The sequence below is a fragment of the Temnothorax longispinosus genome, chromosome 6, assembly GCF_030848805.1.
Source record: "Temnothorax longispinosus isolate EJ_2023e chromosome 6, Tlon_JGU_v1, whole genome shotgun sequence".
NCBI classification, from domain to species: Eukaryota; Metazoa; Arthropoda; class Insecta; order Hymenoptera; family Formicidae; genus Temnothorax; species Temnothorax longispinosus.
The window spans coordinates 11,378,278-11,403,656 of NC_092363.1; the positions used below are offsets into that span (position 1 = coordinate 11,378,278).

Here is a 25,379-nt window from a genome sequence, read left to right on the forward strand (position 1 = left end):
ACAAACAATTCAGCCCACAGCAAAATGTCAATATTGCCGGGCGAATAATTCTCGGGATCCGCAAGCGGCAATCCCTTTAAGTGATTCCACGATCGGACTGCGACTCTACTATTTGGCAACGGCGACGTAATGCGTGGAAGAACCGTGGCCTCGATTGGAAAGTGAATATTGTCGCGACCGCGGGCACGGAGTATAAACGACGTCAGGCCTTTCGTTGTGGCCGCCTTCGTTTTGTTAATCGCGAAAACCGTAGCACAGTGCTTGGTCCGGCGAAAACCGCCTCTCTGAAGACAGCCTTCAGTTACAAAATTAGCCTGGCTCGCGCTATCTAATAATACGCGAACAAGGAACGCGTTGCCGTGTGAATCTATCAATACTTCTCGGACGGTGGACAAAAGCACGACGTTATTGGCGAGACTAGTCATCGTCACGAGCGATTTATCTTCCGGTGTAATACCAGTCGCGGTGTTCTGGACGGCAGGAGTCGCGGTTACCGGTTCGGCCGTAGGGGTGGGACTCGAGTTGTGCTCGAAATGCAAGAGCATATGGTGCTTTATACCGCAAGATCGACATGCCCACGCGGAAGGACAATTCTTCAAGCCGTGGCCCGAGTGAAAACAGTTAAGGCAGAATTTCAAATCGCGAGCGGTCGAAAATGTCTCCTTCGACGAAAGTTTGAAAAACCGAGAACATTTTTTATGTAATGTTGCTCTTTACAGACAGGGCAATCCTTTGTGTGCGTCACAAACGACGAGACCGACGCGGAACCCTTCGGCGTAGATGACTGCGATTGCGAAATGCTTGAGAGGCCCGATACGGACGCGAGTACTCGGCAGTGATTGGCGAGGAATTTTGTGAGCTGCGTGTATTTTGGTATCTCCTCCGCCCGGTGCTCGGATTCGAACTTTTCGCGAAGCGAACGAGGGAGCTTTCCCAGCAAGAATTTACGAAGTAGGTAGTCCCAAGAGTCCGTAGAGAATCCCAACAAGTTCAATGCCCGTGTATTTTTGGTGAATGTGTCCAACAACGTGCGCAGGGGTGCGGCCGACTCCGATTTCAACGGCTTGGCATTTAGCATCAAATCCACGTGGTAATCCGTCAAATCTCGTTTGTTCTGATACCGCAAAACCAAGGAATCGTAAGCTAGCCAACCTAGTCATGGTAAGATATCTAACGAGGAAATTCGGCCTCTGTGCGACATTGTCCGCGGCGAGCATTGACAGCTCATGAATCTCCTTCATCCGTTGTATACACAACTCGCGTTTAGTTATGTGGCTCCGGCTCATGATGTTCGGAACACGATTACTAAAATCAACCAAATGATTATTGTTATTTGGAACAGCGTATTGTGACTGATTATTGTTATTTGGAACCGCGTACTGTGACTGATTATTGTTATTTGGAATAGCGTATTGTGACTGATTATTGTTATTTGGAACCGCGTACTGTGACTGATTATATTATTGTTATTTGGAACAGCGTATTGTGACTGATTATTGTTGTTTGGAATATTCTGATATGTATGTGGCACTTGTGTTGGGAGTGGACAATTATTTGGAATATTTCCTTGTTTATATGGCATTTCTGTACAAGAAGACGGAAGTGGATAATGATTATTTGGAATATTCTTTTGCCTATATTGCATTTGTGTAGAAGATGTCAGGGATGGACAATATTGAATATGTTGTGATGTAGAATTTGGTAATGTACAGTGCAATATATTATTAGTGGCCGTCTGATTAGGAGTTGGTTGATAAGGGATTTTTACAGGAGCAGAAACAATATTTGTAATTGCACATTGTGTCAAATGTCCAGAATTCAATTCAGGTAATAATTGGTCTGATTGCTTCGAAACATTCCTCTCGGATGTGCGTTGTGCTGATTTGCTTGGATTATTTATATCGTCTTCAGAAGTAGAAGTATAATCATCAGTTTCACTTCCAGTGTTATTTTCGTTATCCAAAATGTTTCTTAACTCAGTTATGTCTCGCCCTATTGCGTCTTTATGTTTTTGTGTCAATTTTGTATGACTTTTGTAGCGTTTCGTACGGGTATCCTCTGAAGAAGTTGTTTGATAGCGTATTGGCTTTCTTGTTGTACGCTTTCCTCGTTCCTCCATATTTGTTAATGCCAGCAAAAGTATTTCCAAACTAAGTGCGAGACAAAACGATTTTCAGCGCGCTATCCTACTGAAGAATATAATGTATTGCCATAGATATTGGAGTGCATTTCTCGTCGCAACCGGGTACCGTGCCAATCTAATTGACAATTTTGATTATTGATACAACTATTTTCTTATTTTGTACACCCTCTGCAACCATCCTTGATAGTTATCCTCTGGGTTTGATTCTAATTTCCTTGCATTCACGTCGCACTATTCTTGCGTCCATCAAGTCGTCATTTCGGTATCGCGCATTACATTGTATCATAGTTAAAGAATATTCTCTCGTGAATATTCCATTGAGCCTTCGCGTAGGAATTCGAACCAGGCCATCCGTTACTCGTCACCTTAGCGAGTGGAACGGTTGTTTTGTTTTTCTGGCATTCCTAACTCGAAGCCTATTGTTCTCTGGTATTTGTCGATATTTTCGGGCGGAGTTGAGTTGTCATTACTTTGATTTCATGTGAACCCTCAACCTTGCGCGCGTGTTCCACTCTCCAATCATCATGAGCCGAGGTCACATAACTAAACGCGAGTTGTGTATACAGAGGATGAGGGAGATTCATGAGCTGTCGATGCTCGCCGCGGACAATGTCGCACAGAGGCCGAATTTCCTCGTTAGATATCTTACCGTGACTAGGTTGATCGATGATTTTGACGCAGCCCACCTCAAGATAATCCAAAACGCTTCAGAGGATGAGTTCACCGCTGAGGATGCGATTCGCAAGGAATTCGACACGATGCGCTTCGGGGTGATCGGGCGTTATGAGAAGTTTGTGGGCGCCGACCGAGCGACCTCCGCGTCCGCTCAGGTCCCGGTCCAAACGTCGTCTATCCGACTGCCCAAAATCTCACTTCCGCAATTCTCGGGAATCTCGCGCTTTGGCCCTCGTTCATCGCGTTATTCAACGTTTTTATTCACGAGAACCGGAGTATCTCCTCCATGGAGAAGTACCAATATCTGATGGCCTCATTGAAAGGAGAAGCGCTCAATGTCGTGAAGAACCTCCCCCTTTCCGCCGATAACTACGCAATAGCTTACAACTCCTTAGTGTCGCGATATCAAAACAAACGCGATTTGACGGATTACCATGTGGATTTAATGTTGAACGCCAAGCCGTTGAAATCAGAGTCGGCCGCCTCCTGCGCACACTGTTAGACACATTTACCGAAAATACGCGGGCATTGAACCTGTTGGGGTTTCCTACGGACTCTTGACACTACCTACTTCTCAAATTCTTGCTGGGAAAACTTCCTCGTTCGCTTCGCGAGAAGTTCAAATCCCAGCACCGGATGGAGGAGATACCTAAGTACACGCAGCTTATTAATTCCTCTCAGATCACTGCCGGGTCCTCAAGTCCGTTTCGGGCCCCTCAAGTATTTCGCAACCGCATACATCTTTGCCGAAAAATTCCGCGTCGGTTTCGTCGTTCGTGACTCATACAACAGACTGTCCTGTCTATAAAGAGCAACATTACATATCTAAATGTTCTCGGTTTCTCCAACTTACGCCGAAGGAGAGACTTTCTACCGCTCGCGATTTGAAATTATGTCTCAACTGCCTTTGCTCGGGACATGGCTTGAAGAATTGTCCTTCCGCGTGGACATGTCGATCCTGCGGAATAAAGCACCATACGCTCTAGCATTTCGAGCAGAGGTCTAGTTCTACTCCTACGGCCGGACCGGTAACCGCGACTCCTGCCGCCCAGGATACCGCGACTGTTCTTAAACCGGAAAATAAACCGCTCGTGACGATGACTAGTCTCGCCAATAGCGTCGTACTGTTGTCGACCGTCCGAGCAGAGGTGATAGATTTACACGGCAACGCGTTCCCTGTACGCGTATTGTTAGATAGCGCGAGCCAGGCCAATTTTGCTACTGAAAGCTGCCTGCACAAAGGCGGCTTTCGTCGGACCAAGCACAGTGCTACAGTATTCGCGTTGAACGCGCTAAGGCCGCCACCACGAAGGCCCTCACGTCGTTCGTAATTCGTGCACGCGGTCGCGACGATATTCGTTTTCTAATCGAGGCCACAGTTCTACCGTGCATTACATCGCCGTTGCCTAATAGTAAGGTTACAGTCCAATCGTGGAATCACTTAAAGAGATTGCCGTTCGCGGATCCCGAGTATTATTCGCCCGGCAATATTGACATTTTGCTGGGGGCTGAATCTTTTGTGGCAGTATTACGTGATGGTCGTCGTAAAAAAAGGTATGGGAAACCGGACGCCTTCAACACAATATTTGGCTGGGTCTTGACGGGCGCGGTATCTCCGTCGTTACAAGTAGCACCCCTGCACTTGTTCGCTACCACTCTCGAGTCGATCGAGACCGCAGTGGGTCAATTTTGGCAATTGGAAGAAGTACCAGAACACACTTCTTGTTCGGAAGAAGATCGTCGATGTAAAGAGATTTTCGCAAAGACCACTTATCGTGACCACTCGGGTCGCTTCGTAGTTTCGTACCCCTTTGCGTCGGATCCTCCTACATTCGTCGACTCGCGTTCTATGGCTGTTAGTTGTCTCCGCGCGTTCGAGCGCCGATTCAAATCAAATCCCGAGTTTAGAATTTGTTACAATAATTTTATGCAAGACTATCTTCATAGCTGTCATATGGAATTAATTAATGATCCATTCCCGTTGGATGGTTACATTTATTATTTGCCTCACCATGGCGTGTACAAACTAGATAGCACTACCACCAAGTTGCGGGTAGTGTATTGTATTGTATAACTTTATTTCATATCCCCGTAGGGTTCGAAAGTCGTTTTTTAAAGGAACGTTCCCAAATCTTTTACAAAACCCTTTACATGCCTCTACCCTTTCTCAACGCAACCACTTAAGAAGGGTGGTTAGTCAAATCAATTTGATAAGAATTAGTTCAAATTTATGGACAATATTCGTCTATGGGAATCTGTCGTCCATGCCAAAGTTGAAAACAATCGTCTGGTTGTCGAGTAATTAATTATTGAAGTTATACTCTTGTCTCTCTCTTATACACGGGCGACACAGCAAAAATGTTACCTAACCTGAATGTAACTCTCGAAAGCATATTAAAAATAATAAGAATTTAGTGAAAATAGGTGCAAATAACTCTTTACATATTTAGGAAAAACTTTCTCAAAAACTGAAATGATTCGTTTTTATAGTTATCAAGAAATTGTAAAAATAAAACAGGACCACATATATTATTTCCACATTTTAATGTGGATAATAACGTATTTGGGTTTCAATTGTACAAACAACTCTTTTTAAATCTTAAGAAACAGCAATTAAATGCATTCCACATATTTATTTGCTAAAATTCGTTTATTTCACACGACAAAAATTTAACCTATATGCCTTTTTCCTGCCGCGCGCCGCCTCCCCGCACGGAGAGCTAACCAACCTCCTTAACCTAACTTATACTATCTTAACCTACTTAACCTGGTGGTGTGGATGTGAGTTTCTGCCTCTGCATCCGCCCACACCCACACCCGCCGCACACACACACACACCCTCTCCGCAAGGGACTTCCGTTTCCTCTTGCTTCTATAAAACCCGTTAGAACCACCTCTAGCCCCCTCTCTTCGGCTTTCCACTCACTTTCTCTCATTTTCACCTCAATCACACCTCATTCCTCCTCTCCCTCTAATTCCTCCAAGTACCCCTTCCTATTCCTATCCTCGTTCTCCCTCATTTACCATTCCCCCTCTCCCTCCTCTCCCAGCACCCATCTCCTCGCTTCCTGCCAACTCCCCCCTCCTTCATCCCATTCCCTACAACGCTCTCACGTATGCTCCCACGTTTCCTCCTCTCCCTTGCACAGTCTGCAAATCCTTTTCTCCTCCTCCTCCCAATGACTACCCTCCCTCATTTCGTTCCCCAGCCTAAATTTCGCAATCCTATTCCACCTACTTTTTCCCCACCTTTCCTTTAGGTACTCCTGTATCCCTACCTCTTTTACTTCCTTATACCATTTGTTGTACCTTGACTCTTTTATTTTCTCCCATCTCTCTATTCTTTGAACCTTCCTTTCCCACCTCATTATTTCCTCTATTCTTGTCTTTTCCTCCCCCCTCTCTCCACCTCTCCCTCTTCCCACAAACCTCTTTCGCTCATAAAATTCCTCCTACTTTCTTCCCAACTCGAGGTTTCCCCTCTCCTCCCCGTTTTTTCCTTCACCTCCTTCCAGCACATTTTCGCCAGCTCGCTTCCTCCTCCCTCCTCCAGCCTCTTTTCGAACCACCACGCCCTCCTGCCCGCCCTGCCTCTTAATTTTTCTCTCTGCGACTTCTCCCACACCAAGTACCACGGCGTCCTCCTGTCTACTCCCATCACCCATCTCAAATATTTTTCTTTAAGCCTCTCCATCTCCTCTCTCTCTTCCCATCCTCATATTTCCACCCTGTACCCCATTACCGTCCAGTCAGCTTATCAAATAGCCAAAGCCTTTTCCCCCAATCTTTTCCAAACCTTCTCTTCCCTATCCCCCACACTTGCCCCATTACCGCCGCCGCTTTCCTAACCCTTTCTTTTACGTGCGCCTCTTGCCCTCCATTCCTTTGTAGCGTATATCCTAGGTATCGGAATTCCTTCACTTCTTCCACTTTTCTTCCTTTCCACCGCCAATCTTTTTTCACCATCTTGCCCCCTTCTTTTCTAAACCTCATGATCTTGGTCTTCTCTGCATTTAGTTCCAGCCTCTTCTTATCCAAATACCTCTCCAGCCTCTCCATCATACTTCTCATTTCATCTTCCCCCTCCGCCAGCAGCACCATGTCATCCGCAAACTCCAGGTCATTACACCCTTCCTTCCTCCAACCTGATCCCCCCCCCCACTTGAAGTTGCGGGTAATGTTTAACGCCTCGTCGAGATGCCAAAACGGTCTATCAATAAACGACACATTACTCATTGGTCCGAAATTACAGCAAGACCTATTCGCCATTCTGCTTAGATTTCGCGCCAAGCCGGTAGCTCTGACCGCGGATGTGAAGCAAATGTTTCGTCAAATATGGGTAAACCCGGAGCAATGCGACTACCAACTTGTCTGGCGTTTCTCGGAGTCGGATCCTGTTCTTGATTACCTCCTCAAGACGGCTACGTTTGGCTTCACTTCCTCCCTGTTCTTAGCGATCTACTGCTTGCTCCAGCTAGCTCTCAAGTACCGTGAAAAATATCCTCTGGCTTTCGCTGCCCTGTTCGAGGCGCTGTATGTGGATGACGTCATGATTAGTGTTTGTACAGTGGAACAGGCTCGCGCGCTTTGAGATCAATTGTTATCGTTACTTCGGAGCGCCGGCTTCGAGCTTAGAAAATGGGCGAGTAGCCATCCTGCCGCGTTCGATGGACTCGACCCGCAGTTATGTAGCCAATCTATGTTGTTGTTTGAATCGAGCGAGGACCAATTCCTTAAAGTCTTAGGCCTTCGTTGGCGGATTTCAAGTCAATCCTTTGGATTGCAAGTGTACCAAACGTACCATATTGTCGGAGGTAGCACGCATTTTCGACCCCTTGGGATTCCTGGCTCCATTCACGTTTACTGCGAAATGTCTGATACTACGTTTGTGGACGCTGAAGTTGGATTGGGATGACGACTCTCCAACAGAGATACGTCGCAGTTGGGAACGCTATCAAGCCGAGTTCGACGCGTTGGCTTCCCTTCGCGTTCCTCGCACATTTGATACGCGCGATGTAGTTCGTTGTCAGGTTCATGGCTTTTGCGATGCCAGTGAGCTGGGTTACGGAGCCGTAATTTATTTACGCTTTGTTGCGCAAGATGGTGTAGTAATTTGCTTACTCTGCGCTAAATCTAAGGTAGCACCGCTTCGGCCTATTCCAATACCTCGTTTGGAGCTCTGTGTAGCTCTCCTTCTTTCAAAGTTGATTGCGTACGTTCGTCAAGTCCTTCAGGGACATCTTACCATTGATGCCAAATATGTCTGGTCAGATTCCGATGTTGCCTTCGCCTGGATTCATTCGTCTCCACATCGGTGGAAGACGTTTGTTCGCAACCGCGTTGCCCGCATTCAGGACAACGTACGGGTCTCAGCTTGGGGCCATGTCGATACCGAGTCCAATCCGGCGGATCATTGCTCCCGTGGACTTTTTCCCCGCGATTTAGTGATTAATTCGATTTGGTGGACTGGCCCCGCGTGGCTCATTGACTTAGAACCCACTCAAACAACGACATCGAAAGTTGAGGATCTTCCTGAGGAGGAAGCGAATTCTCACGCTTTCGTCAACACAGATCCTGCCGATGCCACTATTGTGGATTCGCTTCTCGATCGCTTTTCGTCGTTGGACAAACTCATCCGAGTGCTCGTGTATTGTCTACGCTTCGTTAACCGACTCGAATCGAACTCGCGCAATAGAACTCTCGCGGTAGATCAAATCGAATTCCATTCAACTTTACTGTTTTTCGTCAAATTCGTACAATCTTATTGTTTTGCAGAGGACATCAATAGATTAAAACGTAATCAGAATTGCTCCAAATTTCTGCGAAAACTCGCCCCCTTCTTGGATACTCGCTGAGTCCTCAGGGTGGGCGGTAGATTAACACATTCCGCGATCTCGTATGAAGCCTGGCATCCAGCATTGTTACCTAGCAAACATCGGCTAACGGAACTTATAATAGAGCGCACTCATCGCTTACACTTGCATCCGGGACGTCGAGCGTTACATTATTTCTTGTCGCAGAACTTCTGGATTCTTGGGGCCCATCGGGCCATTAAGCGCAGTCTGTCGCGCTGCTATCAGTGCTTCCGGGCAAATCCATGTACTGTACAACCTCCCATAGCGGATCTGCCACTGGATCGTGTACGTCAAGCTAAGCCCTTTTCAATCGCTGGAGTCGACTATGCTGGCCCCTTTTTGGTTTACAATCGTCGTTCTCGCGGAGCAACCCCGTTCAAGGCTTACGTGTGTCTTTTTGTTTGCTTTGCTACAAAGGCAGTTCACTTAGAACTCGCCTGTTTCTTATCTACTGAATCGTTTCTGTTAGCTCTGAGGCGCTTCATTGCTAGGCGCGGCCGCTGCTCGCGGATATATAGCGACTGCACCAATTTTGCTGGAGCTCAGCGAGAGCTCGTTAATTACATGCAAGCCGCCTCAGAGCGGGAACGAATTCAGTGGTCGTTTAATCCTTCTTCTGCGCCACACTTCGGTGGCCTTTGGGAAGCGGGGGTCAAGTCAATAAAGACCCATCTAAAGCGCGTAGTAGGAACGCAGATTCTTACCGTAGAGGAATTCAGCACTTTCATGACACAGATAGAAGCTATCCTGAACTCCAGGCCCTTATACCTTACTAGCTCCGATCTTAACGACCTCGGGGTACTCTCTCCGGGGCACTTCCTCACCTTGGAACCCCTCGGAGCTGTTCCGTATCTTGACCTGGATCCGGTGCCGATGAGCCGACTTGATCGATGGCAACTGGTTCAGCACATGCACCAACAGTTTTGGAAGCGTTAGCGGGACGAGTATTTGCACTGCACGCTCCAACAACGCTTTAAATAGTTGAAGTCGTCGTCTACGGTACTCTAGGACTCGTTGGTCTTGTTAAAGAATGAGAACGCCCCTCCCGTACAATAGAGACGAGGTCGAATTGTGGCGCTTCACCCGGGTCGTGACGGTGTCTCTCGGGTCGCCACAGTGAGGACAGCGGATGGCTCTCTCACTCGTCCTCTGATGAAATTGTGTCCTCTGCCAATGGACAATTCACCAGAGGAGTCTAGTCAAGTTTAGAATAAAAATACGTTGTATTTTTAGGTAGGCGGTACATTTGGCGCTTGCCTTTGTAAATAGTTTCGTCAGTATTAGTAGTAGTATTAGAATTAGGATTAGATGATCGGTGCATTACCATATTTCGGTGACTCGCGCAAAACGTCGGCAGATCGCTCGGATCTCGGATTGATATCGATATTTCCGCGACTCACCAATCGGTGCTGCCCTCGCACACTCTACGAAAGCACCCGCCGAAAAGGACAAACTGCTTGCTCGCGGCACATTACAGGACCGCGAGCACTCACTCATGGTCAAGACGTCGTAAGACACTTATCGCTAAACGGTCTCGGGGTGCACACCCTCTCGTGCACGCTCGAACCTACAGAAGGCTCAATCCGAGAGTGCAATCTTGCCTGCCTGCTGCCTTGCCGCTTCGCCTGCTTGTTCTGCTTGCCTCTGCTTGCTTTTGCCTGCCTGCTTGCTCTGTCTAGCCCGCTTGCTGCATGTGCCTGCCTAAGAACGGACGAATTCTTTCACGTGACGACGGCCGAAAGGTGAGTCGCTTAACAAATTCGCTTTTGCTTATTTCGCTTAATTTCACGTCGAGGAGACGACACACACCTTCTCTGGTCCTTCGAACAATTAGAACTTTTGCAAATTCGGGAACGGTTCTACCACCCCCCGAGCACATTTTATTTTACATATATTGTACCCCTGCGCTAAAAATAAAAATAATAAATTTCAATAGTAATTATTAATTCACCAGTGTAGAAAAAATATATAGTCAGGATGTAAGTCAGCCTGACTGGCAGTAATTTATTTATAAACGACGTTTCGACCCTTACTTTGGGTCCTTTTCAAGTTTAGATAATTAACAAAGCTGAAACAACAATTAACAAACTTAAACGCAACAAAATAGCGGACAATTCAATGAACGGACAAAACAGAGACTGGTTAAAAAATTTAACGACCTACGCCTTAAACATAATGAATGCCTTGATACCTTTCTTAACATCGACATGAGCAAATGGATCGTTAATATTAGTAGCAAACATATTCCTGACAATGTGCTAAAAATGCTGAGTTTAGGTAGTAAGTTCGGTTTACCCGTCAATCAAAACATCAAAAAAGATCGTTCACAAATTGTCTTAGAAGTACTTAAAAACTTTGAACAAAATAAGTACATGATTGACGATAAAAAAGTCAGTGAGGTGCGCTGTTTAGTTTCTAATTCTGCACATGATTTCATTAAAACAAATAAGAGATTTAATCCTATCGACCGTTATTTTTTATCTCAGTACACAATCTGTAAAAAATTTCTTCGTGACAACGCGGATCTTTTAGTCACGAATGCTGACAAAGGTCAAACCACGGTTATATTAGACCGACACGAGTACACCCGTCAAATGGAGTCATTACTCAATGATCCTTCTACATATAAAAAGTTAAAAAAGGATCCGATAAGAAAGATTACCTTAAATCTGAATTGTTTGGTGAAATCATGGTTAAATAACGACATCATTGATATAAAGATGTATAACGCCTTAAATTGTACGAATGGCAACCTGCCACGTTGCTATGGACTTCCAAAAATCCATAAAGTTGGTTACCCACTACGTATAATCGTATCTGCTGTCGGAAGCCCGTTATATAATATCGCTACATATTTACACAACATCCTTGACAAGGCTGTCACTAAACCAAAATCGCATATTAAGGACAGTTGGTCGTTCGTGAAGATCATCAAGGAGTTTAACATCCCTCTGGATCACATTCTTGTATCTCTCGACGTGGTTGCGCTGTTCACGAACATCCCCACAGAGCTCGTTTTAACTGGTATTGAAAAAAGGTGGGATGCAATTTCGAGAAAGACCAAGATGAGCTTGGAGCAATTCTTGTTTGCCATCAAGATGATTTTGAATTCCACCAGTTTCTCCTTTAATGATGAATTTTACGAGCAAATCTTTGGCAGCCCAATGGGCTCCCCTCTCTCTCCGATTTTGGCGGACATCGTCATGGACGATCTCGAAACTTGTTGCCTTCAATCCTTTGACTTTCCGATTGACATATTTTTTCGTTATGTTGATGACATCTTCATGTGTATCCCGAAATCGAAACTTAACGATATTGTGCTCGCTTTTAACAGCTATCATCCTCGTCTAAAATTCACGTACGAGTTGGAAGAAAATAATTGTTTGAATTTTTTAGACACGACCGTATTTAGACGGAATAATTTTTTATTTACTAACTGGTTTCGCAAACCAACGTTTTCAGGCCGTTACATCAATTATTTTTCCAGTCATCCTTTAAAATATAAGATAAATACCATCATAAACCTAGTGGACCACGCAATACTTCTGTCCGATGAACAGTTTTATGATGAGAATATCCGCCTAGTGAAATCTATCCTGTCTAACAATTGCTTCCCTGACTCGATCGTGAATAAACATATACAAAAAAAACTGACGGAAATTAATAAACGTTGGTACAACGGGGATGACGCTGTTGATGACGACAGACATATGAATTTAAAATATTATGTACCCATTCCCTATGTAAAAAGCTTTAGTGAAAATCTTCGTCGAATTTTCGGCACCTATGGCTTAAGCACCATGTACACGGTTCCGAAGAAAATGGACGCATTAATCAAAAAAGGGAAGGACAGACTAAACATTAATAAATGCACGGGTGTTGTGTACAAGTTGGAGTGTGCTGATTGCAATGCATGCTACATTGGCCAAACCAAAAGGCATTTGGAAACTAGAGTAAAAGAACATCGTTCTGATATTAGCAGGCATCACAATCAGCACTCAGTCGTTAGCAAACATAGATTAGACTTTAATCACGATTTTAAATGGCATGAGGCCAAAATTTTACATAGGGAACAGAATCTCAAAAAACGCGAAATTTCTGAAATGTTGTTTATAAAAAAGCATGAAGATGCAATCAATTCCCAGAAAGATACCGAAAATTTACCGACCGTTTATGACCGTATTTTGTTTTCTCTCTAACTTCACCTTCTATATATGTTATTTGATTGCGATCGCTCTTGACGTATATATTAGTCAGCTTTCGTCTTTCAAGCGGGATTGTCATGTTCTTCCAACGAATTTTACCCGCATGACTCAATTTTAACGTAATTTGACGCACAATGATTTATGTAAGTTTTTAATTATTGTATTATATATATTTGATGCACAATGACGTAATTTTATTTGGTGCATTCTACGAGCTTGCGTTTAAGTTTGTTAATTGTTGTTTCAGCTTTGTTAATTATCTAAACTTGAAAAGGACCCAAAGTAAGGGTCGAAACGTCGTTTATAAATAAATTACTGCCAGTCAGGCTGACTTACATCCCGACTATAAAAATAATAAAAACAAAAATAAAAATAATTACTAAACAATTTTTTTTCTTTTGGCATTATATTATTTGTGATTACTATCAATTAATTATTTATTATTTAACGATATTATTTCACTTACGAAACATTTTTCAGGACATACATTTATACATCACTATATTCATATATATTTACATCATTATTTACTTAATTAGTTTATACATCATTCATCACCGATAGCACCATACATTCAGGGTGCGTCACATGGACTGATATTTCCCGCGTAACGCGTATCGCGTAACCAATCAAAAACGCGAATATGCATAACCGAAAATGCGAAACGCTTCTAATTGATTACGCGGTTACGCGTTACGCGAAAAATACATGCCGTGTGACTCCAACCTCAGAGTGCAAGCGTATTTCAATCCAAATTTTATCCCCGTTCGCGCTCGGTGAGCAGCGTTCCTTATTGGCGCTGTCATTTTGTGGGCTCAAGTCACGTGCACCAATCACGCGGAATCCTCGAATGGCCAGTCTCTAGTAAAGGGTCTCTACTGGAGGAGATGCGCTGAGCCTGTATTCCGTTCTTACCTACCGATAACTGTCGGTACGATAAGCGTCGTTGCGCAGGTTTTTTGGATCGTGTAGAAGCTGCGCCGACACCGTTAACAGCACTGACGACGAACAGAATATGGCCCCTGGGCATGCGCTAGCAGCGCATCCCCTCCACACCCTTATAAAAAAGTACACTCAACTTTGATGGTTAACACCCAAATTTGAGTGTTAATTTGAGTGTCAAATTTGGGCGTAAGTTTAGTGTTAACACTCAAATTTGGGTGTTAACCATCAAAGTTGAGTGTACTTTTTCATATATGTAATATTATTAAATATAAAACAAACTTTATGTAAGTGTATAAATATATAATATATAATAATTCTAATCACATTCCTTTTCACTTTAAGTTAGGTAGAGATTGACGACAGATCTGATATTCCTAAAGTCCGTATTCATAGTCGGAATTCTATACCTGTAGAGAATTGTGTGTGGTTACACCTATTACAAATATATAAGTTTTAGCTGGTTTGCACGCTAAGATAAATATCTTAGCGTGAAAACCAGCTAAAACTTATATATTTGTAATAAGTGTAACCAATTCTCTGCAGGTATGGAATACCGAATGTGCAAATACAAACTTTAGGAATACCAAATTTGTCGTCAATCTATTGTCGCTTCTAGCGACAGATTTGATTTCCGTTTATTGCCGATCTGGCGTCGCTTTTGAAAACAGATGTGGTCTGCGTTTGGCGCCATTTTGTTGGCCTGTCTGGTGACAGATCTGGTCTACGTTTGGTGCAAATCTGACGACATGTTTGGCGACAGACCTGCTCCTTGTATAGCGTAAATCTTTCGTCATTTATTGGGACAGAGTTGGTCTACGTTTGGTGCCAATCGGCTACCGCTTTGCAAGAAACAGATCTGTCCTCAATTTGTTGTGTCAATCTGACGTCGTAATGTTGTTGTCAGATTTGCTTTGGTGTTGTCGTCAATATGACTGCAGAATATGTTCTTAAGATTTCGTGTATATGGAGAGCAATTGCGGACACAGTAGGCTCCGGCTTTGGCATTATCGTTTTGCTGGCATTTGTTTCCCTTTTGGCAACATCCCACAACCAAAATGTTTGCTGGGTATCTATATATATAATTCGAAGTTACATGTATAATGTTACCTCATAATAAGTTTTAACCTTGCATTTTATAATTTATACATGTCGTAGCCCGATAGCGAAATTAGCCACTTATCTAAAAGCCTAGGCGTTTAGCTAAATGCCGCCCGATAGGGTAATCGACGACAATATAGTCTAATGGCCTGAAAAATTCAGCTTGTTAGACGAGATGTCGGCTTTTCGCCTAACGGCCTGGCGCGATTTAGGCGATTAGAGAAATGCTTGTCACTGCGTTGTCAATTTATTTACTAAACAATTATCACTACATTACTATTTGTTAATGCAAGATGAGCTACTGTGGCAACGCAAATTGCAAAGGATTTTTGCTTTAAAACAAGCACATCTATTTGTCTGACACTGATTTTTAGCAATTTTGCAATAGCATTTTTTATATCCCTGTCCACCACTTGCCGACTGCTTCGCAACAGCTTCCCTCAAAGTAAGAACATTTTCGGGAATCTCAGCAATGTTAATAAGATTAGTGCCCGATTTTGCAATTTCAGTACGGGGGAACCACTCTTTCAATACTCCATTTTTAGTTCCAATTTGATATACGTCATTTTTTTATCAGTTACAACGTCAAATATGTTATTAAAATCTAGAGGCCCACGGTCAACAGCGGGAACAGATAATGTAATGGTGTCATTGATCTGAAGGGGTGGAAAAGTGATACTCGAAAAGGTAACCATTTTTTCGGCTTCTGCCTTTTGACGCTCAAAACAATTTGACCGAGTGTCAAGTAGTTGTTCGCCCCTAGCGCACAATGAACAGATAGTAGCCTGTCCGCGGTCGCTATGCATTTCCATTTTGCACTTTGTGCAAAGTATACTGCTCGGTCTATCTGTCGCTTCTTCCGTGTTTCCTCTCCCTCCTCTTCTTCATCCTCTCGTACCCTCTTCCTCTTGCCTACGTCTTCGCACTGTTCAACACTAAAGTTCAAATCGCTACATGAGTTCTATTACATTATTGTTTGAGATCGCGGTAACTGGCATCTCGAAAACTGCTTTCGGTTGCATGTCAGCGCAAGCACGCTTACCATAAAATAATCGCCTAAATAATTTCGCTTCAAAAAAATAATTTTCGTCACGTTATAGCATGGATCTTTCGTTACATTCCGGAAAGTTCGCTAATTGTTAGCAATAACACAGCCACGGCTGACCGGGCGCGCAAATAAAGTCAAACAACAACGCTCTCACAAAGGAAAGATCCATGCTATAAACAGAGCGATCAAAAACAAGTAACGTTCCCGTCGGGCCGTCACGTGAAACGGTGACGTCCACACGGTGACGTAGGGCCCCGATGGCCAATCACCCTCTCGAAATTCTGGGAAATCTGCCGGGAGGGAGTTTCGCCTCGGAGGTGTTAAAAGGACCGCCGCTGCGCCGCGGAATCGTTTTTGCTCGCAGATCACCGCTAGTACACCGCTTTTCTATACCACTTAAACCGCCTTTTGCATAGATAGTCGCACGCGCTTGCTTTCACCCCTTTGCCGTATAACTTTTGTGCGCTCTCACGGCATCGCTTTCTTCGCTGTAAAGAAAGAACACTGTACATTTTGTAAATACAAACTTTATTTTTCTGTTACTTGCTGTGTCGTTATTTGTGATCGTCCCGTTACCTCGCGCTACACCGCGCTACCGCGTGCTCCCAAACAATTATATTTAACTAGTTCTATTATATTTATTTTAAGTCAATTACCTCGCGTTCAATTGTACATTCTGCTCCTCGAGAGCTTGCTCCAAGTCTTCCTCTGTCTGAAGCGAATTTAAAATTTCATCAGGCAAAGACGTATTTCTTATACCGCTTTTTATTGGTCCAAGTAGAGCTTCGTACGGGGTTCTGTTTATGACTCTATGTCGCGATGTATTCTTTTGCCACTAAAATCAATATTTACAGTATGTTAATTTTCAAGTATGTATTCAACAACACAATATTAATTTAATTGTATATGTGAGAGCTTACTTGGACTTTGTAGCAACCACGACTCCAATTTGTCGAATCATTATCGACCATCCAGGCTCTTAACATGTTTTCAACGTCCGCATTTGACCTTTCGACACTACCTTGGCTCTGTGGGTGTCGTGGACGCCCAACAATCCTGCAGTGAGGCCAGATGGAAACAAGTTCGTGTATTACTGCAGCCACGAATTCTCGACCGTTATCGCTCTGTAAAATAGTCGGGGCTCCCCATGTAAAAAAGATTTTCGACAATTCTTCAGCAACGTTAACTGCGTGCTTGGATCTCAAGGGTCGAAGATGCAAGAACTTGGTAGCGTGATCTTGGGGTGCGTTCCGAAATTCACTGACAGTACTGCCAGTACTGTCACAATACGGAACGTTGGTCAGTAAAGCAGCATCGTCAGTAAAATGAATTTTGGAACGGTTCTCAGTAGCGAGTAGCGCCGTTTTATCAACAAATATCTCCAATAGCAAGGACCCATGCAGCTAATGCAAAGAGGGACAGAATTGCATTATCTCTTCCGCCAATACAAGAATAATTTGAGATTAGTTACGTGGGGTTCAATTTCTAAGTAATGTGTTACCTCTTTATACTTTCCATGTTTGTACTTTATAATTTTCTATATTTTTATATATTTATATTTATAGATTTTATGCAATAATAATACATTGAAATTTATAGGATAATCTTTCACATGACATTTTATTTCTTATACCTTCTTTTTCTTTCTTTAGTTACAAATAACACTCGTACATTAATTTATCATTATTATGTACAAAATGGAAATGAATATCAAAACTTATATAATAATATCAATCTTAGAATAAGTGTTAGCCTTAGATAAACCTTGAAAATCTTAGTTTACATTTTTTAATAATAAAATAAAATTAAAACTGGTAATACTGATTGATGAAGTCATTACATGTGTATGTACAATTAATATCTTTCCATTTTAAGATAACCGCTCGAGTCCGATATCCAATAAGAAAATTTATTTGATTAAACTCATTTTTTATAAAAAATAATTTATTGAATATCAAACTTTAGCACTATCTTCAGGTAGGAAGGCATTAATAATGACTCCATCTGTACAATTATATAATAATAACACTTTTACCTAAACTTGACTTCAAAGATTTCCCTACAAGATTTTCTACAAGCATTACATTTCTTCATAACATAAAAGAAATAAAAACAACTGAATCAATGGCTTCGATATAATATAAACAAATAAAAAAAATATGCACAGATACAACATGTGACATAGTTTAAGATCACACAAATGAGTTCATAGAATGAAATGTAAGACTTGTCCATTAATGTCAAAAACAAAAATATATATATTGGCACAAATATATTTGGCATAATAATAATCATGTACTTTGGTAAAAAATATTTCCACATTATGGTGGAACTTAAAAATTGTAGGCAATATCTAGGATGCTTTCGCAAAAAAATTAAAATAATCCAGATTAAAATGATCCTGCGCGGTAATTAGTCAAATCTGAAATTTCATTGAATAAATTTTCAATGAGATTCAATGAAATTTCAGATTTGACTAATCACAGCGGAGGATTATTTTGGTTTTGTCGCGAAAGCAGCCTAGCTTGCTAGCTATGCAGCAGCATAGTTGATAATGAGCCGTAGTGACACAAAATTAAAGATAATCTTAGGAAAGACAAGGAGATCAAAAACTAACAAAATAATAAAACTAATAATCACTTATCAGTTGTACTGTCTTAATTATAAGAGCTTGGTCCAAGGTATTGGGTATTTTCTATATCACAGTCCATAGTTGTTTTTTCCGCAGCATCAATTACCTTCAGACGAGCATCCAGAAGCTGTAAAAATTGAGTTCTCATAGCCATCTTCTCTTTGTGTCGAATTTCTTTCCTTTCTTCAGACTGTCTATGCAACTTCTCCTTTGCCTCCAACTTTTTAAGATAATGTTCCTCCCTGTCACTTTTAATTTTGCTATAGATAGCATCTGCGAGCTCCTCGGCCCTGCTCTTTTTTTTCTTGTCTGCAAGACAAAAACAGTATGTAATTAGTAGACTTCAGATTATATACAAATTGCATATAACCCGAAGTCTAGTAATTACATTATAACATACTTTGATAAGTATCTGCAATTAACAAATATTACCTCCTTGAGAAGTGCATGACGCTGTGTCTAATACTGATGATGAGACAGAGTCTGAAGTATCGTTGCTCGGCCCACTGCTAGACGCAGTGCTCAACGGAGTCACCCAAGGGCGTTGCCCAAAAATCTTTTCCATGGTCTGAAATATGACAAAATATACTTCCGTATATAAATATTTCCAAATTATATACATGTTTTGCAATAAAAACATTTTTTTTTCACCTCATAAAATTCCCAGTTAGGAATACGTCCGTTGCCACTTTGTTTAGATGCATCCTTAATTTTTTTATACCTCCTCTTCAGGCTGTCCATTTTTGAAGAAATCTGTCCCCAAGAGAATGTATATCCCTTTGATCTCATTATTTTGTCAATTTCTTCCCAGTAAAATCTGTGGGCCCTCTTCCCAGACTTAAAAAGACTTTCTTTCTCACTATATTCGTGCAACAGCAGTAAAGTCGCTGCTGAGTTCCACTTCGCTCCACCTAAGAGGATCAAAAACAAAATAGAATACTTTGAGAAAAGATATTAATACTATGAAAAGATCACAAACAACACAGATTTATACCATCTATACCTGATCAAAGATCTTCAAAAGTACGTACCTTCTTTGGTTGATTCATCATCTCCCTCCGTTTCCTCCTCTTGTCTTTCTTCATCTTCGCTTAAATTGTCAGAGACTACTTGGGTCTGGAAAGTGTCATGTGTTCTTCTTAATGCAGCATTTGCTACACGTTTAGCAAACTTGGGATCTGTATAAAAATAAGATTCATATAGACACATATATACATTTAATATTTATGGGAAATCAAAATTCTTCCAGAGTAAAGCAAGATAGATTGCTTTGATAGATATGCTTAATTAAGAGTGCGCAGTGATGAGAGTAAAATAAAGAGGAACAGAAATGCATTCTGCAATAAGCGCAGTAATTGCAAATAAAATGCATTCTGCGCAGTGCGCAGTGATTACTTTATCATTCAAAGAAAAAAAAGAAAAATACATATTATCTTTTTAGTAGAGTAAGCCTACCGGGGATACCACTTAAAAAAAACGCGTCAGCAATCATGCACCCCTCATGGGTGGCGCGGAAACTATTGTCCTAATTATAATTATATATTCTAACCGTCTATATAACTAACATTTTAATATTATTCGGAGGAGATTACAGTTCCATCATGCTTATAGCACGCGCGACGCTCCTGAGATGACGCGTCACGTGAGCGATCGGCGGCTCGGCCGCTGAGCCTCGAGCGGTAGTGGGGGTATAGGAGGCGTCGGCGTCGCCTCAGGAATCGGCCCGAAATGTGCAACTAATGTGCAAATAAATAAAGAAATACGTTATAATTATTAATTACGTGTTTCTTTTCTCCACTTACATTTACGACACATAGTATATTCATTATACTTAGAAACGTACCGTGTATTGTTTTTATAATACTATTATTTCGCATATAAATTCTTTTGTAATTGCAAGAATAATATAAAATATGTTGCGACGCCTTTTCCCCCGGTCTCGCAATCCGGGGGAGGGCAATCGTGGATTGACAGAACGCGAAGTTAAACGGAGACACAAAATAATTGGGCGCCAGGTGCGACTAATCGCACCACCGGACAATATCCTATATAACGCGATATCTCCGACGATACCTCAGGGCGATACCATAGCTTCTTTTTCGTGGAGATTTGGAGAGGAGGCGTAACACAATTAAGCAGACACAACTTAGTAGAAATAGAATAACATATATTTAAAATCAGAAAGAGAAATATAGTCAGAGATATAACATAGATGAAATCAGAGACAGAAATGTGGTCAGAGATTGAAAAACATGTTTGAAGTCAGGAATAAGGTGAATGGAATAATATTCAAATCGGCGATAAGAGAGACAGAATAATCAGAAATAAAGTGAATAGAATAATATTCGAATCGGCGATAAGAAAGACAGAATAATGTCCGAGTTAGGATCCACGAATCCGAATATTCACGCAACGACTTACACACACGCGTACTCGCAATACTCACGCATACTCACGCAACGACTTAACCCACGAAATACTCACAAATACTCACGAAAGATTCACGCAATGACGTAACCCACGCAATAATCACGAAACACTTACGAATCCGAATAACACGCACCGACTTAACGATACGTAGACGAGCGTCCCCGTTTCAGACGAGCGTCCTCGCCGCACGTTACCCAACTCTCGGCAGTTGGCCTCGCCATGCCGAACCGTCGGCAGACGATCGTCCTCGCCCCGACACCAAACGACCTGAGTCGCGGACGATTCCGCGGCTTGCTGCGCGAATCCCGAAATTTCCCGTTTTACTCGCTCCCGACTCACAACAAAACTCGGTGATTCCACGGCCCCGCGCCAATCCCACGGCTCGACGGTCTTACCCCAGGGTATCCTACAAAACGCAATATCATACATCTACACAACATCCGCGGCACGAAATTATCACGCATACCGTACGAAATACGCAAAATGACTCCAACACTAATCCGCGACCATTCACTCACGACTACATTAATACGACGCGTGACTGTCGACCGTGACGGCGTTCTCGGGGAGGGCTCATGTAATCTTTACTTACGTGAGGCTTCGCTCTCGGTGGGGCCCCTTTGTGGATTCCGATCCAGCCTTCGACCAGGTAGAGCGCAAGGTAACAATAGACGCTCTTTCTGCCGATAATATATCGCAAGAGACAGTCGAAGGTATCGCAAGAAGGTAACTTACTACGCGATCGGGGCCGTCGCCGCGAACGAATCCTCAATACCGCGGGGACGCCAGAGTGGTGACCTCACAAACGATGTCCCTCGCCGGAGGCCCGGATCGGCAGTTCCCAGGTGTCCTCCTCGCTCGGTCCGGCACGACAATGAGGAGACAGTGGCCTGCCAGGATTGCGCCGGTTCCCCGCGCCTGCGCAGCAGCGTGCCGGTCGTGTGTCCGCCTATCCTAGCGTTACTCCCCGTCTCCAGCGCCGCTTCTATGCTGTGGCGCTGCTCGAACTCCATCCGCCTTGGCGCGGCCCTTTTAAACTAATCCGGCTGTCCAGGCCGCGATGATTGGGCCGGCGTTGCGTGGGCCAGGCTGGCTGGGCCATGGCCACGTCCGCCGGCAGTCCCTTAGGCTGTGCGTTCTCTTGGGCAGCGCCTCGGCACCCTGGCCTCTCTGGCACTACGTCAGGACGTCTCGCCCAGAAGTATCCGGTTTTAAACTGCGGGGGCGGTAGAGTTGTGGTCGGATCTCAGGCGCCGGCGTTTGATGCTGCTTGCGAGGAGGTCCGGGTGCGACCCGACAGGCAGCCACGTCCCTCGGTCCTGGTCCTCCGAGTTCTCCCTCGTGGCGGCTCACGGCCGTTACATACAATGTCCCAGTCACTACAGGCGATCCCCTTAAAAAACTTAAAAACTAATTAATAGTAACGCAATTGCCCTCCCCCGCTTCAAGCGAGGAAGCTCCCCCGACTTTCCCCTCGGCCGAGCCCGTCCGGGTAGCGGACGCGGTTTGTCACGTTACAATGTTTATAAATAAAACGTTCGTAAGATGTGGCATTCTCAACAACATTTTCACGCAGAACTGCCTGCACAGTAAGTTTTTGGACTATATTTCAAGTATGGTTTATAAGATTTGCGTTTCATGTTTTCCAACTTATATGTACGCAAAAACCCGTTTTTTTTTTTTTCAATAAAAATGAGCGTAATATACGTTAAGCTTTAAAAAAGCGCGTTCGCCACACGAATGGATGATGTTGCTTCGTTAGTAGCAATGTACCAGTCGGCCAGATCGGAAGAACTCGTGTCGCTTCTGAACCCGGTCGAGGTACGCCATGTTGATTTTCTTGGCTTCCCCCCTCGCGAGTGTCCAGACCTGTTTATACGACCGTGGTCAAAACCATTACACGTAAAAAAGTTTTAGTTGTAATCGTAGGGCCGTAAGCAAATTGATCAATTAATTACAGTTAAATATTCTTCTTACATTGTAAGAATGCTTGACTGTGATTGGTCGATTTGCTTACGCCGCGGCCTTACAATTATGACTAAAACTTTTCCATGTGCAATGGCCTTTATCCTTAACGGACGCGCTACTTTCGTTTGTTTCGCGCGGCTGCATGCTCGAGCTTGTGCCACGAGTCACGAGTCACAGGTCGCAGGAAAAGAGATACAGTTCTCTTGTTCTTCTTGCCCGACAACTCGTTTAATATTGCAGGAAATAGTGTAACTAATGCGATATATCATTGTGCTTGTTGTTGTCCTATCGCTTTCGAGAATTGAAGTATTGTTTTTTACACGTTTCAAAATGGTCGAAGTGGACAATGCCAACTGTGTTCTCGTCGATTTTGTAAATGAACATAATAAACTCGCGGTTGGATACCGAATTTGGTTTGTCGATAAGGATTTCATCGAAAATTATGACAATTTAGATAAAGTTATAAGGGACGAAATTACAACACAAATCTTATGGCCAAATTGCGATGTGAAAAGTTCAAGTGCGATGAAAAAAATTATTAAAAATCTCAAGGATGATGACTGGACTAAGCATGCAGTAAAAGTACATAGTTATGGTGGTATGTAATATTTACATATATTAATAAGAGTTTCTTACATTCATCTCTCTTAAAAATATATTCTGTATAATATTATGGGGGAGGGGCCATTTCATGCCATATCAGATGACATTTTACAATCAAATTGTTAATTATTTTGTATAACATCAAAGTCCCACCTGCAAAATTTTGAAAAAAATTCTGTATATTTTAATACATCAAATTATAAAAATTAAATATCATTATGGTAATTCTTCAGTTTAGATACCCCAGCACAGAAATCGATGTGAAGAATTACCATTATAAATAATCCACATACCCTTGACAAATTCAAAAGAAAATTAACAAAGTTTTTTACAGACTAAAATATTTTAAAGAAATGTTTCCCATATTTTTCAAACATTTTTTTTTTTGAAGAAAAAAATTTCTTTTTAAGGAATTGGATTTTTTCTATTTGCCTAAAAATTACAATTTTGAAAAATTTCACGTTTATTTTTGGATCTGTAAGTCACATTTTTATGATATAAAAAAACGGACGGAGTAAAACGTTAAAATTTATAAGGCAAAATATCTGAAAATCTTTATAACTGTTAAAGTTTAGCTCCGCCTGTTTTTTTATTTCAAAAATATGACTTATAGGTCCAAAATAAACGTGAATTGTTTCAAAGTTTTAGCTTTTGGACAAATAGAAAAAAATTTATTTTAACCCGTTATGGTCACATGGGGTCCAGTGGACCCCAGGTTTTTTTTTCCCCTTAAAAGTATACTATTTTGAGAGTAAAACGCAGGAAGTTTTTTTGCTCTATCTAAAAAAATTTTGATAAATATTTTTATAAAAAAAGTCAAATTTCTCGAAAAAAAAATTTTTCTCGCGTTTTTTTAACATAAAAAAATTTTTTAAATTATTGGATTATAAAGAGAAAGTCATAAACTAAATTCTAGTTCAAGGTTTGAGTTGATACATCAAAAAGAACGCAAATGGCAACTGTTGTGGGGTCCATTGGACCCCATGTGACCACTACGTTATTTTTAGGAGGTGTGACCACACCGGGTTAAACAAAAAACATTTGTTTTAAAAAAGTGTCTGAAAAATATGGGGAAAATTTGTTAAACATATTTAACTGTGTAAGAAACCTTGTTGATTAATTTCTGAATTTTTCAATGGTATGGATTATTTATAACAATTATAAAATAACTTTTTAGATTACATTTAGTATAAAAAAATTATAAAGTTATTTAATTTTAAAAACAACGTATTTTTTATTAACAAATCTGGTAATTTTAATTTTTTTTCACTTTTTTTTATTTTTTTTCTGCACAAAATAAAATTATTTAAAAATGGTGAAAAATTAAAAGTCTACATCTTTTTTATTTACCAGTAATTAACCAGTAATATTGTTTTATATTAGCCATAGATATTTTCTACTTTAATTCTCTTTTGCTTTGCGAGACATGAGCGAACAGAAAATTAATACCCAAGGAAAATAAATCAAATTATATATTATATGGTTATTTTCAGGTTGGACCTTAATGCATGACACGATGTCCAATATCGAAAAATTCGACATTGCAATGTCAAATAAAGAAAACTTCTAATGCAAAGGAATAAATCTAATAATGAAGAAAACATCAAAAAATTATCCCCAAAAAATTCAAACAAGATAAACTATTTCTTCGTAAACCGTATCGTAAACGTTCTCTCATTTTCCGTGACCCGGCAAAGAAATGTGTCTGTGTGTAGCAGGAGTCCTTAATTTATTAACTTTAATATTACTGCAATTACAAAAAATACTATTTGCACTT

The 25,379-nt window shown here is 41.9% G+C and overlaps 1 protein-coding gene across 1 annotated transcript; it reads right to left on the reverse strand.

Annotated features, from left to right (window-relative positions):
* Positions 1–17,798: 17,798 nt before the first annotated feature.
* Positions 17,799–19,870, reverse strand: LOC139814929 (uncharacterized). The gene is made up of 4 exons (XM_071781454.1): positions 19,633–19,870; positions 19,253–19,512; positions 19,034–19,169; positions 17,799–18,910 (listed from the first exon to the last, which is right to left on the reverse strand). Exons 1-4 carry the CDS (start codon positions 19,808–19,810, stop codon positions 18,627–18,629), a joined length of 858 nt encoding a protein of 285 aa, XP_071637555.1. The 5' UTR covers positions 19,811–19,870; the 3' UTR covers positions 17,799–18,626.
* Positions 19,871–25,379: the final 5,509 nt, after the last annotated feature.

What these genes read in the sequence shown, in the direction of transcription:
- LOC139814929 (XM_071781454.1), bottom strand. Translation starts at nt 19,810, where the DNA reads ATGTGTCTATATGAATCTTATTTTTATACAGATCCCAAGTTTGCTAAA. An exon ending in TGATGAATCAACCAAAGAAG is followed by an intron (nt 19,513 to 19,632) that starts GTACGTACTTTT and finishes TGATCCTCTTAG; the next exon opens with GTGGAGCGAAGTGGAACTCA. An exon ending in GTCATGCACTTCTCAAGGAG is followed by an intron (nt 18,911 to 19,033) that starts GTAATATTTGTT and finishes TTTGTCTTGCAG; the next exon opens with ACAAGAAAAAAAAGAGCAGG.